The 13,015-nt window shown below is 41.3% G+C and overlaps 1 gene segment (V, D, J or C); it reads right to left on the bottom strand.

Moving 5' to 3' along the window:
- Window positions 1-1,858: 1,858 nt before the first annotated feature.
- On the bottom strand, window positions 1,859-11,862 carry LOC148139876 (Ig heavy chain C region, membrane-bound form-like). The segment is given in 6 exon segments: window positions 1,859-2,038; window positions 2,178-2,305; window positions 5,139-5,468; window positions 5,925-6,233; window positions 8,179-8,490; window positions 11,566-11,862. Coding segments are annotated over 6 exon segments (1,308 nt in total).
- Between the last annotated feature and the right edge of the window lie 1,153 nt (window positions 11,863-13,015).

The raw sequence follows: 13,015 nt of genomic DNA, 5'->3' as shown, positions 1-13,015 counted from the left end.
CACCGCTCTACCTCCAGATTACTTTCCTTTTATTTTGATGAGTTCAAGTTAATCTCAGCCGCTGTTTTGTACTTGTTAACCATTTGTAACGGGTGTTTGCCGTTTCAGAATGTAGATTGCCTTATCGTGTACGTTCTCAGAGTTCAGTGTTTGGAGTCCTTGTTGGTTCAACCTGTGCTTTGATCTATAATGCAAAATTACAGAAAAATATTGATAGCAATTTAAAATAAAATGTTAGGATATTGGAAGAACAGCTAAGAGCTTCAAAGCTTGACAGACGGCTTGTGGGAAAGGACATGGAAAGCAGCAGGGTTTCCAGAACTTCTCATCTCTGCCTTCTCTGATCGAACCCAACCTGTGATTTATAAATTTTGAGGATTGTTATTCATTAATATCGGTGTGTCAGATAGATCACAGTCTCAGGGAGGTGTGACGTGCTTCTTTGTTTTGTGATGAACTCAGGGGAACATACAATAGTAAGGGGGTAAACCCAAAGGGGTGCAGGAGCAGAGGATCCCCCGTGTGTGTGTGCACAAATCAGGGAATGTACCATGACACATAGACAGAAGAGCAAATAAACCCTACTTCATCACCCTACGCTGTAAAGAACAAACACACAGCAATTATGTTAAACTGAAATAAAACAGTCTCTTTTCTCACCTGAAATGTTGCATCTAGTTTCAGGTGCCACGTTTTTGAAAAAAACGCAAAGTTATGAGATTGGGTGCGTGACTGATTCACAACACTATTCCCGGGATGATACACCTCACCAACTCTGAGAAATTGAGAAAGTTCTCCTCTGCTGATAGTTTCCAGACTCTGTGAACAGTTGCTATGATTGGTTCTCAATTCCGTCTTGCGTCATATAGATCTTAATGGCTGAATATTTCAAGTACTCATGAGTTGTGCCTTGCCTGATCACAGCGACCTCTGATTTATTATTTTTGAGGTTTGCTGTTCAGTAATATCCCTGTATCAGATAGATCTCAGTCTCATTCCCTGGGATTTGACAGGTGTGGTGTGTCAAGTAGATCCCAGGAATTGTGCTCCATGAGATTTATGTGTGAGAAAAACTCCAGTTCTGAGAATCCGCCCTTGGATTGTGCACGTGTTGTGTCTGAATACCTGACTGAACGTTGACATTTTTGGCTGATGAATGTTTCGTTGGGCGATTTAGGTGGCGATTTCTGCATTACTAACCCAGGCTGCCCTGACATTGGGAGTACTTTTAGTTTAGACAGTGTAGAGTAAACTTTCAAACTCCGTTGTCTGCCTTTTTTCGGCTTCTGGTGGAGCCTATAAAATTATCATTAGGTGACCCGAGGCCGTGACACTTGGTGCATAAGCGGAAATGTTCTCTAATCATTCTGCCTCTGGAGTGTTCCATCACGCATATCGTGTGAAAGATGTATTTACATTAGTGGGCTGCATGGTAGCGCAGCATTAAACTAAATAACTGGATGAAACACAACCAAACAGAACAAGTGAAAGTATTTGGCTGGGAAAGGAGTAGGATGTGGGAAAATGTATTATTACTGACTGGCCTTGAAGAAAGAATTAAGCAAACTCAAGGTTAGTGCATATTCATTCGAGATTTATTAACCATTTCAGAAAGCATTTTTATCCAAAAGGTTGATGTAAAAGCTAACAGAAGTGAATATAATGGCTGGATGCCACATTGAGACGAGAACACATGCGCTGTGAGCTGGGAATTTTCTGTACATCAGTAACAGTCACAAGAAAGGGAATACAAAGGCTCGTCAGAAAGGGTAGGCAACCATTCTGAGTAAGGAACAAATAAAAACAAAACAAACGGGCTTCAAACAACTGGGAAGCTACAACTTCTTCCAATCACAACCATCTCAAAGATATCAAAGTAAAAAGGAAAATCCATCAATAATTGTCTCAGTTACACGCTGATAAACTGAAGTCATCTCACTGTTAGAGTCAGCAACAGGACAGATTGGAGATTGGGAATTCAGAGACCTTGATAAGCAGATCAGGAAAATCAAAGGGGTCCACAACTCATTCACTTAACCTGGAAAAGAGAGAGAAAGCAATGACACAGATATTTATGATCAGGGACTTGCAGATTTATGTTTTATTCAATGGCACACTTAGAGATTTCACAAAACATATTGGGCTGCTTGGCGTGAGAAAGATGTGATTATTCCCACCTTCACCAGAGTGACGGCAGCGCTGTAGAAAATACTCAGGAAGAACAAGGTGATGAACATGGAAGCAGTTGTCCAGATGTTGCTGTTATCATCCTCATAGTCTTCAATCCAAGTGCGATCTATTGAATCTATGAATATAAAGCCGAGAGAACGCATTTAGATTGTTTATTGATCCAGATCGATCTATCTGCATCCAAGTCATGTAATTGGAGACCATTACATCTTCATAAAGCAGTCAGGGATTTCTCAAGTGTGATTCTTATCTGTATCTATTAGTGCATTATTGACTCTCAGCAAGAAATTACAAATACCAACTGCACATGTTCTTTCTTCATTGTCCATATCAGAACGTTTTAAATTATTTTTCTTTTCATCTATTATTTAGGGATATTATTATTTGAGGAATGCTTATTACGAATGATGATTTTAATTATATCATTATATTTTAAATATAGGCTGTGACAGCACTTTAGTTGAAAATTGTGGCGATCACTGAATAAAACTTCAAATGTGATTCTCATCTTTTGTATTGGTGACCAATTGCTTGGCAAATAATGAATATAAGTGACATCACAGTCAGGACATTGCTTTATATATTTGTTTGTAAGATCTGTATATTTAGGAATACGTTTTTGTACGTGTGTCCCTTAATTTATTTGATCTACTGCTTGGTGTGTTTGGTTTTCCTTTAATGTTTGTGTATGTGGTTATAAGAGTCTCTTACTTCACTCTAGCCCATGATGGAGTCTGTGCATGAATAAACATATTCCTGTTCCTTTACTGCTGGTGTGCTCATGTGTTTGTGCACCTAAAGTTTGGTCTTTTCACATTGTGTAAGCATCATCATGCTAATATGCCACTTCGTTGCTGCCTATGCTTATCTTGTAATGTCTTTGTGAGTGTTCACTTTTCATTAGTGCTATCTAAAATGTGTGCTTATGTGTCTGTTTCAGATCACACCTACAATGGGTTATTTTCATGTTTATGCTTAATAAATGTTAGCATGCAATGTTATGTTTTGATGGATGTTTATATTTATATGATGATGTTTGCTTGTGTGGCAATCTTTCCCAAACCATCTCCTGATAAGCTTGTTTGTGCTATTGTTTGTGGATGCTTGCTGATCCTTGTGCCCATTATCCTTATTTAATAAACGCCCCTCTATTTGTTCATCTATGCACTTGTGTGTCTGCATGTGAGACTCTGAATTTGTGTGTTCGTGTGATATTGTATACATGCTGACCAATGTGATTTAAAAAATAACTAATTAAGCTGCCTCTGTCATCGTATGTTTGTGATTCTGAAAATGGGAAAATAATGATATTAATGTTTATCTCTGTGCACTTACGTGCCTGTGTGAGTTGACATGTGGGAGGACATTTTTCGGAATTTGTATCTGTGTGTTCATGTGTGTATGTCTGTACGCATTGTGCTGTATGAATGTATATGTATTCATACCCATTTGTGTGTTACCGTGTGTCGATGTTTCTCATGGTTATGTGTGAGTATCCCTGTTCATTTGTGCAAATGATTTTCTTTCGGTGTATGTGAGTTTTTGTATGAGCTTAGGTGAGTGTTCAAGTACCACTTGTACGTGTGGCTCTGTGCGAGTACGCGTGTGTGACATCTTATCTATATGCACATTTGAGTGTGCACATAAGTATGTGTCTTTAGGTGAGAGCCCGTATATGTGTCATTACGTGTGTATTTGCGATCATCTCTCTGTGTCTGTTCTTATACCCGACTGCAATTTTCATTATTCTAATTTATTGTTCTAATTTTAATGCATTGCCCATAATTAGAGTTGACCTTGGTGTTGCAGGAAACATTTCCCATCTTCGTGGAGAGATAAGCGTTTTATGAGCAACTCTTCTGTTGCAGTGATAGAACTTCTGTCTCTGAGAGAAAAGGCGTGAGCTCAAATCCCCACTGCCCCAGAGATAAAATTTCTGAATATGTTTATTAGAAAATGTCTTCTTGTGTTCTGTATGTGAAACAAAATGATATCAGGTATTCGAATACCAGAATTGATCCCATGTGTTCCAGAAAACTGAGACAAAACTATGGAATTCAGACTGCGACGATGCCAACACCAGTTTTGGATTATGGGAATCAATGTTAATCATTTGTTAACAGAGCCAAGCGTGTCTAACATGCTTCAAAGGTATTGTTTTGCATGGAAATGTTAAATCTTTGGACAGTAAGCAAGTAGCTGACTGTCCCTGTTATCAACTGGGTTACATTACAGAGGACATGCACCATGAAAACTCTGCACAGGGAGCAAGAGGACAGACCATTCATCGTTCCCCTCCCCTCTGCTCCACAACAACTTATCTGTTGATTCTCTTTGGTGTGAAAGTGAAGATACATTCTGTCAACTCATGCTCTGGCGCAAGATCCCTGGCAGTTCCCCAGAAACAAAGGTTACATTCAAACTGTTTTGCACACTTTACGATTGGTATGTTCCAATCAAATTTAATTTTAAAGTGTCTTAAATTTACATTTCCAATTGGTGCAATTTGGCAGTTTAAAACTGACATGAATTTTGTAAGAATGTCAAATGGGGGGAATCAAAAACACCGAGTTCAAAACTCGTGCCCTACCCTTGACATAAAATGGACATTGTCAGATTTTGTCACAGAGGGATTTAGGATGAATAAGGTACTTGGTGGAATCCTGCAATGAGTGAGCTTTACTCTGTCTCTGACCCAGGGTGTATCTGAGCAGAGAACATTAACTGCACAAGACACTCATCCTAGACCTGTTAATAATCCACTTTAACTACAAGGTGGAATGTAAGTCAGAGTGAGAAACAACTAATTCAGTATTTAACTCACAACTGGAAGAAAAGAAACACTTCATTACTTCTGTTGAATTATTAAATGCAACTTTGAGATTTTTATTGACATGAATTAACAGTGTCCATCAGTGCAAGTGAAATGTTTACAAAACTCGGTTTACCGCTGGATTTATCGACTGTTCTGTTGATGATCTTCAATGGAATCGCTTCATGTCCCACCACACAGGAGTAAGAAGCACCGCTGGCCCACTCCTCCGCTGTAATGGATAACAGGCTGTACATGAAGAAGGAGGTGTTGTCACTCTCCGCCATCACCTCGGTGTTCTTGTAGTTACTGGGATTCACCGGCTTGTCATTGTTTGTCCACTTGACGAAGATCTCTCGGGGGGAGAAACCTCTCACTAAACAGGTGAGGGAGAGAAACCTCTGAGCGGAGATTTCTTCTGTTGGTGGCAGGAGGACCGACACTGCTGGCTCCAGCGGATTAATCACTGCAGAATATTTTAGACAAATATGAATCAACCAAAAAAATCCTGAACCAATATCACAATTTCACTAAATATTAAAATACGCCTTGTTTAATTTGGGATTTATTTACTTTCGTTTTCTAAAGGAGCAGAATGGTACGCATACTGTTCATTAAAAAAAAGGAAAGTTTAATGTGAAAGTTGCCTCCATGTTTCCAGCCCACAACGAGGGCATTCTGTCCAATTGTTATTGCTGATGGTGGCATCACAACTCAGGCTTCTGCACACCTTATCTGACTTAATCAGAATACAATATCCTTTGGTCCAACTTTTCCTTAATCAGCTACTTAGCTATCCTGCCTTCAGATGCATCATTAATGCTCCCAACGGTGTTGGTTCATTTCCAATCAAAGCCTGCCATTGATGTAACTGGATCTGGATTACACATGGGATCCTTTGTGCTTTAATCTCACCGCTCACCTTTCTCCTTGTGGATGGAGTCTCTCAGCGGAGTCGGTAGATTCTGATGGTACACCACACATTCAAAAGTAACGCCAGTCAGCCAGGCTTCAGTAGAAATGTCTAATTTGCTGATCACGCTGTCGGGATTCTGTCCAGGCTGGTCAGCAATCTCTGATTTCAGAGACTTCTTTTCTTGTCTCCAGGTCACATTGACTCCAGAAGGAAGATTGGACACAACGCAGGTTAACGTCACCGTCGCCTCCAGTAAGACTTGTTCTACTGGCGGTGGGAGGATTTTAACGGTGTTAGGGTGGCACTCGGTATCTTCTATGAAACAAAAATCAAAGTCAATGAAAAATGACCCTTTCTGATACAAACAGCCAATCTTGAGATTAATCCTTCACAGGGTGAAGACACCACCTTCAAAATGGCAACTCCAACTATTGCTGACACGATGCTGACTATTGTTGATGTATTTTGATCTGTGAAACATTTGTGATTACCTATGACATATCCTGCGTAATTATTCCGAAAGAACACTGGCTTTGTAACAAGTGAAACCTGTGAAAAAAGTAAAATCATCGAAGATACCATCATGTAACCCATGGAATGACCTTTCTTTCAGAATTTGTCTCTCACTTAAGACCATCTATTGATACTTGTGACAAGAGTAATCTGAATATAATTAGTTCATTTCCATGTTCATAACCTTGAGGTGCAAGTGCTGCTGGTCACACTGACTGCCAAATCACATCCCAAATTTTGGACAGATTATAATAAATAATAAATATTCTCTTTTCAGAGTTCTAAAGTGTTACAGGAGCAGTGAACAGCCATGGAAATTCTGTTCATTATATTTAACATGATTAAAAATACTTTGCGATATTTGTGTGATGTCATTCTCTAATTTATGTCATTGTTCCTCGTGGGCTGTGTTTGGAATAGATCTGAAAACAAGACATTGAGTACAGCATTGGATATCGAGAAGGACACCCATGTTCTTAGGTCTTTCCCTCCTTCAGTTAGTTCATAACTGGTCTGTACTTTCACTTAATTTACCAAGCTGCATTTTTTTAATTTCTTCATAGAGCAGGAGAGAAAAAAAAAACAAACAAAAGCGTCTTAAATTAATCTACAAACGCGATGGAAATGTCACTAATTTTATAGACATCCACTACTCACTGTGTAAACATCGCCACCCCAAACAGGCGAAATCAGCCTGTCTCGAGTTCCGAGTTCATTCATCCCTATTGTAGCATTCCCACCAGAATTTATTCTCCTGCCTCATCCAGTAATTACAGAGAGCATCTTAAAGAAGCTCAGTGAGATCACATTTATCCCAGTTCATCAAATGTGATAGCCACTTGGTCTGTGGTCTGATCCCATAAATGAAGTTAAAGAGCTCAGTACCAGATAAAAATCGATGTCGTACAATGTCCAACCAACAGGTCATTCCTGAGCAGGGAATGAAGCATTGAACGCATTTTGATTTATTTTCAAGTAAGGGTCACTGCATATGTTAACCACGTCAATTTGATAGAGGATCAGAATAAGGCTGTTCGGCAAATCCAGAGTTTAGATCAGAATGATGCTGGAAAAGCACAGCAGGTCAGGCAGCATCCGACGAGCAGGAAAATCGACATTTCAGGCTAAAGTAATTCTCCTGCCTTCTCCCCGTACTAAACAAGAGCCGATCTATCTCTGGCTTGAGTACACACAATGACCTGGCCCCCACAGCCCTCTGCAGCAACATGTTCCACAGACTCATCACCCTCTGGCTGAAGAAACCCTCCCCATCTCAGTTCTAAACGGTGCCCCTTTGACCCTGAGACTGTGCCCTTGGGTTCTAGTCTCGCCTACCAGTCAAAGCATCTATTCCACATTCACTCGACCTCAGTCTCTCAGTATTTTCTATGTTTCAATCAGATATCTATCCAATATTCCCCTCCACCCCAAACTTATCCTTGAAGCAGCTACCAGGCAAGCATTCAGCACTCTGAATGCCTCTCCCAGCATGGTCAGGCAACAAACTATTTAACAAAGCTCACTGTCTATATATCTATCTTCAGCAGAGAGGAAACATGCTTTTCTGACTTGCCTAAAGGTTGAATTATGAGCAATGCTAATGTAACACTCAAACTGAAATGAGATACGTGGCATGTTGGGAAACGAGAAGCTGTACCGTGCTGTTTACTACGCCTGATAAATTAGTGTGTTTGATTCACATCCGAGTTCAGAATGATTGGTAGCTCTCTCAGTCTGTGTCTCTTACCCTGGAGTGTGGTGATGTTTTTACTTTGAGTGTTCTCTCCATGAGTGACCTGACAGGTGTAGACCGCGCTGTTGAACCATTCACCATAAGGGACAATCAGCCGACTCGTCACCGAGAAGTTCCCGTTTGCCTCACACACAGGAGACGTGAAGAAGCCAGAATCCAAGGGTCGGCCATTTTTCAACCAACTCACGGAGATTGACTTCGGATGGAACTCGATGATTGAACAGACGACGGTTGCAAACTTGCTGCTTGCGATTTCTTCACTGGAGCTCACAGTTAGGAGAAGAGTTGGTTGGAGAATATCTGGACCTTTAGGAAACACATCGCATACATTATCCAACGAATTTCATAACAAATACAATCAGTTCTCATATATCAAGGTTTCTTGTGGTTAATGGATTCAAGAATCATAATTGTGCAGAGTGCTGGAGAAGCTGGGATCCACACAGAAAGATCAGCAGGACAATGTGAAAGGCTAAACTTAGAGGACACAGCAAGGGAGTCAATGAGGCACAGAAACTATAGGCCGGTAACATCAGAAGGGAGATAGCAACGTTGGATGGTATTCATTTTAATGACAGAGTCTGATGAACAAGGCAGACGAATTACTGGCATAAATGAAGATATGATGCCGTTGCTGTCACGGAGACATATTGAGAGCCGGGCCGGAGCGGCTATTCAATATTCCAGGATTTAGTGCCTTTAGGCGAGACAGGGAAAGATAGAAAATGATGGGGGCGGGGGTGTGCGGTACAGAATGTTGTTTCTGTTGCAATTATGACAAGAGTATTTTAGGCTGTAAAGAGAAATGAAATCATGGATATTTCCTTGAACAAAGGCAAATGGACAGTACTTCAAAACCAAAACACAGCAAACATAACTATTGGGAGAGCACGATAGACCTTACGTTTGGTCCAAAAGACCAAGTGCAAATACATGGGCAAATTTCAGAGACATGTAAATTAAATAGGGGAATGAGAAAAGAGGTTTTTCAGTTCCTCAGCATAGGCTTGGATATTCATTTTGTCAAACATTTAGAGGGAGCACAATTCTGAAAATGCCTCCAGGAGAATATTTGAACAAAGTATGTGTTTAATACAGAGAATTTTAATCCAGACCTTGCAAGAGAGGGGTGAACCTGAACTTAACTTTAGGGAATGAAGTTGACCCAGTGGATAAAACATCAATGGTGGAGCACTTTGCAGACAGTGATCGTAAATCAGTTGGATTTCAGATTGTACTGCAAAGGAATATAAATTGGCCCAAAGTTCTGAAAAGGGGAAGGACAATTGTAGTAAGATCAGGTAATGACATGACTGGAAGCTGACACTTATTGGTAAATCTGAGTTCGAGCAGTGTGACACATTTAAGAAAGAGATAGGAAAATCACAGGGAGGACATTTCCCAGGAAGCCACTGCGTGGGACCAAGAATGCAGTGGGCTCTGGACACCAAAGGGCATGGAGGGTGAGATAAAGAGAAACAAAGGAGGCTTCCGGTCTATACTGGAATCTCAAAACAATAGAAACTAATATGGAGTACAGAACGTGCAAGGGGGAGTTTGAAAGACAAAGGAATTAGAAGAGCAAAAGGGACCATGAGAAAATAATAGCAGTCAAAATAAAGGAAAATATTTTTAAAAGTTGCAGGCTCATTCATAATAAAAGAATTATTCGGGAAACAGTAATAACCATTAGGTGTTATTATTGGAGTGGAGCCGGAGGATTAGTTTGTGGTCAAAACGAATGTGTTGTGTCAGTGTTCACTAGTAAGAGTGACAATGTGGGGACAGAAATCATGGAGGGGTGTTGTGATGTACTTTCAGAAATTAGGACACATGACGTGATGTTCTGTGTTGTCTTGCTGAATGAAAATTGGTTATATTTCCAGGGCAGATGAAAAGTATACCAAGCGGCTGAGCGATGCAAAGGATGAAATAGTTGGGTTGCTGACAATAATTTAGAATTCCTGTCTGGCCACAGCAGTTGTGCCAAGTGAGTGTAGATCAGCCAACGTTGCACTGTTATGCAGGACGAAGGAAGGGATAAATAATGAAAACACAGATCTGTCAAGCTCGTCTCAGTGGTAAGGAAACTATTGAGAAGTGAAATTAGTCTTCATTTGGAAGATAAATCAACAATTTTCAGCACGGTTTTATTGAGAGGAAGTCATGTGTAACAATTTGATAGTAGTTTTCATAGAGATAACTCGATGTCCAGATGATAGCAATAATCAGAGCCAATGGGATCCGAGTTAATTTGACAGATTGGATCGAGAACTGTCTGAGTGATGGGAGCAGGGGTTAATAGTCATCGGGTGTCTGCGTGACTGAAAATCTATGTCTCCTGGTGTTCTGTAGGGATTGGTGTTGATTTCCGTGCTATTTCTCTTACATACCAATGATTGAGACACAAATTTAGGAGGATTAACCAGTGAATTCACAGATTAAATGAAAACTGTCATGTTGGTAAGTCATAAGCATAATGGCTTTAGATTGCAGGAGGATATAAAAGGGTTGGTTGTATGTGAAGAGAAAAGTTGCAAATGGAATTTATTCTGAATAAATGTAAGGTGATGTAATTCGGCAGAAGAATCTGTGAGGTATGACGTTTTGAATGGTGGAACCCTGGAAAGGCCTGAGGATCTTTGGTGCATGTACCCACCGATCCCCTATAGTACTGTGTCGTCTGGATAAAGAGGCTAAGAAAGTGGGAGGATATTTGCTTTTATTAGCCTAGACATTGACAATGAAGAGTGGTGAGATGATACTGGAACTTAATAAAACACTGGTTAGGCCATACTGAAGCGTTGTGTGCATGTTATCGAAGAAATGTGATTGCACTGAAGGCAGTATTGATGAGATTTTCCAGGGTCTTGCCTATGTTGGAGGGTTTTAGTTATCAAACTAGTTTAGATAGACAGGGGTTTTCCTTGGAGCAGAGGAGAATTAGGGAGAAGATTATCATGATATCTAGAATTATTTTAGGCATAGACAGGGTAAACTGGATGAAACCTTTCTCCTTGATGGAGAAATCAATGCCTCAGGGGCACAGGGTGAAGGTAAGGCCAGGAGGTTCCAAGTGGATCTCAGGGGAAAACAAAATCAAACAGAGGGTGGTGTTAGCCTGGAGATCAGCACCTATAAGTCATGTAGAGACTGAGCCCCTCATAATAAGTATGAAGTATCCTTGCAAGAGCAAGTCACACAAGGCTGGCACATGAGACTGGAATAGTTAGGTGGCTGTTATTGATAGGCGTGAATTGGGTGGATCAAAGGGCCTTTTTCCTGTGCTGTATAAGGTGAGTCTGTGAAAACGGTTATAAATAATGCCTTATTCATATTAATCACAGATGATCTGTTTATCTCAGTTCCCACAACACTTACCTGGACATGGCATTTCTTTGCTCTTGTGTGTCCCGCTGTGTTGAACCTCACAGGAGATTTTGCTGGGGCAATCTACCGCTGACCCGGGCACGGTTAACTGGCTGCTCAGGGTGTAGGTTCCCTTCTTGTTTCTCACTGATGGGTAAGTCTTCAATCCAGTCGTGATTAGCTCCCTACCTTTCTTCCAGGTTACCTTGGTGACGTCAGGGGAATAGTCCATCGCCAAACAACCAAAGATCACAGAACCGGTGTTGTGCTCCTGACAGGAGGAGACCAGGCCATAAAGCGTGAGGGTAGATGGTGTCTCTACAATAGAATGACCAATTGAGCATGTTAGTTTCTGTTAATTTGACCTTATCAGTTACTCAAATGTATCCTCAGCTGTAAACGTTTGCCAGAATGCTCCCGCTGAAGTCGACAGCATAACTGGGGTTTATTTTTGTTTCCTACCATTTGCTGATCATGATCATTGGTTCCCTCTTTAGAAACATGCCCTCGACCTTGACCATTGCCATATAATTTAGGAAGAAGAACATCCTGATCCCACGCCAGTAACTGTTTGAAGATCTCACCAACTGACACTTTCACTGGATTGCTGTGAAGAGCAGAGAAGTTTCACAAACTACAAACCAAGGAAATGCAGATTCATCGAAATTCTACACTGTGTGCAAACAGGCCATTTGGCCCAACAAGTCCACATCCACCCTCTGAAAAGTAACGCATCCAGACCCATTCCCCGACCCTATTATGCTACAGTTAACCCTGACAAATGCACCTAACCTCCCAATCACTGAACACAACATTTGCAATTCCCCCAGCTTGCACATCTTTGGAGTGTGGGAGGAAACGCACACAGACATGGGGAGAAAGTGCCAACTCCACACAGACAGTCACCCGAGGCTGGAATGGAACCCGAGTCCCTAGCACAGTGAGGCAGCAGCACTAACCACGGAACCGGCGTGCCGCCCCACTAGGTACCGTGCTGCTGGAAATACCCAACAGCTGGCAGTACCCCCGGAGAGAAGTCAGAGTGAATCATAGAACATAGAACATTACAGTGCAGTACAGGCCCTTCGGCCCTCGATATTGCGCTGCCCTGTCATACTAATCTGAAGCCCATCCCACCTACACTATCCCATGTACGTCCATATGTTAGCCCAATGACGAATTAAATGTACTTAAACTTGGCGAACCTACTACCGTTGCAGGCAAAGCATTCCATACCCTTATTACTCAATGAGTAAAGAAACTACCTTTGACATCTGTCTTATACCTATCTCCCCTCACTTTAAAGTTGTGTCCCCCCGTGTTTGCCGTTCCCATACTTGGAAATCAGGTCCAGTGAGCCTTCCCTACTTATCAATGAAAGGCAGAATGTTCTCTCTGGGAGGAAGGTCACTGCAGCAGCAGCACAGGCAGGAGCTGAGCACTGGGACGGCGAGGATGGCTG

Source organism: Chiloscyllium plagiosum, unplaced genomic scaffold (assembly GCF_037043375.1).
Source record: "Chiloscyllium plagiosum isolate Xiang-an unplaced genomic scaffold, Cpla_swu_hap1 HiC_scaffold_37, whole genome shotgun sequence".
NCBI lineage: Eukaryota > Metazoa > Chordata > Chondrichthyes > Orectolobiformes > Hemiscylliidae > Chiloscyllium > Chiloscyllium plagiosum.
This window is presented reverse-complemented; position numbering and strand designations above follow the sequence as displayed.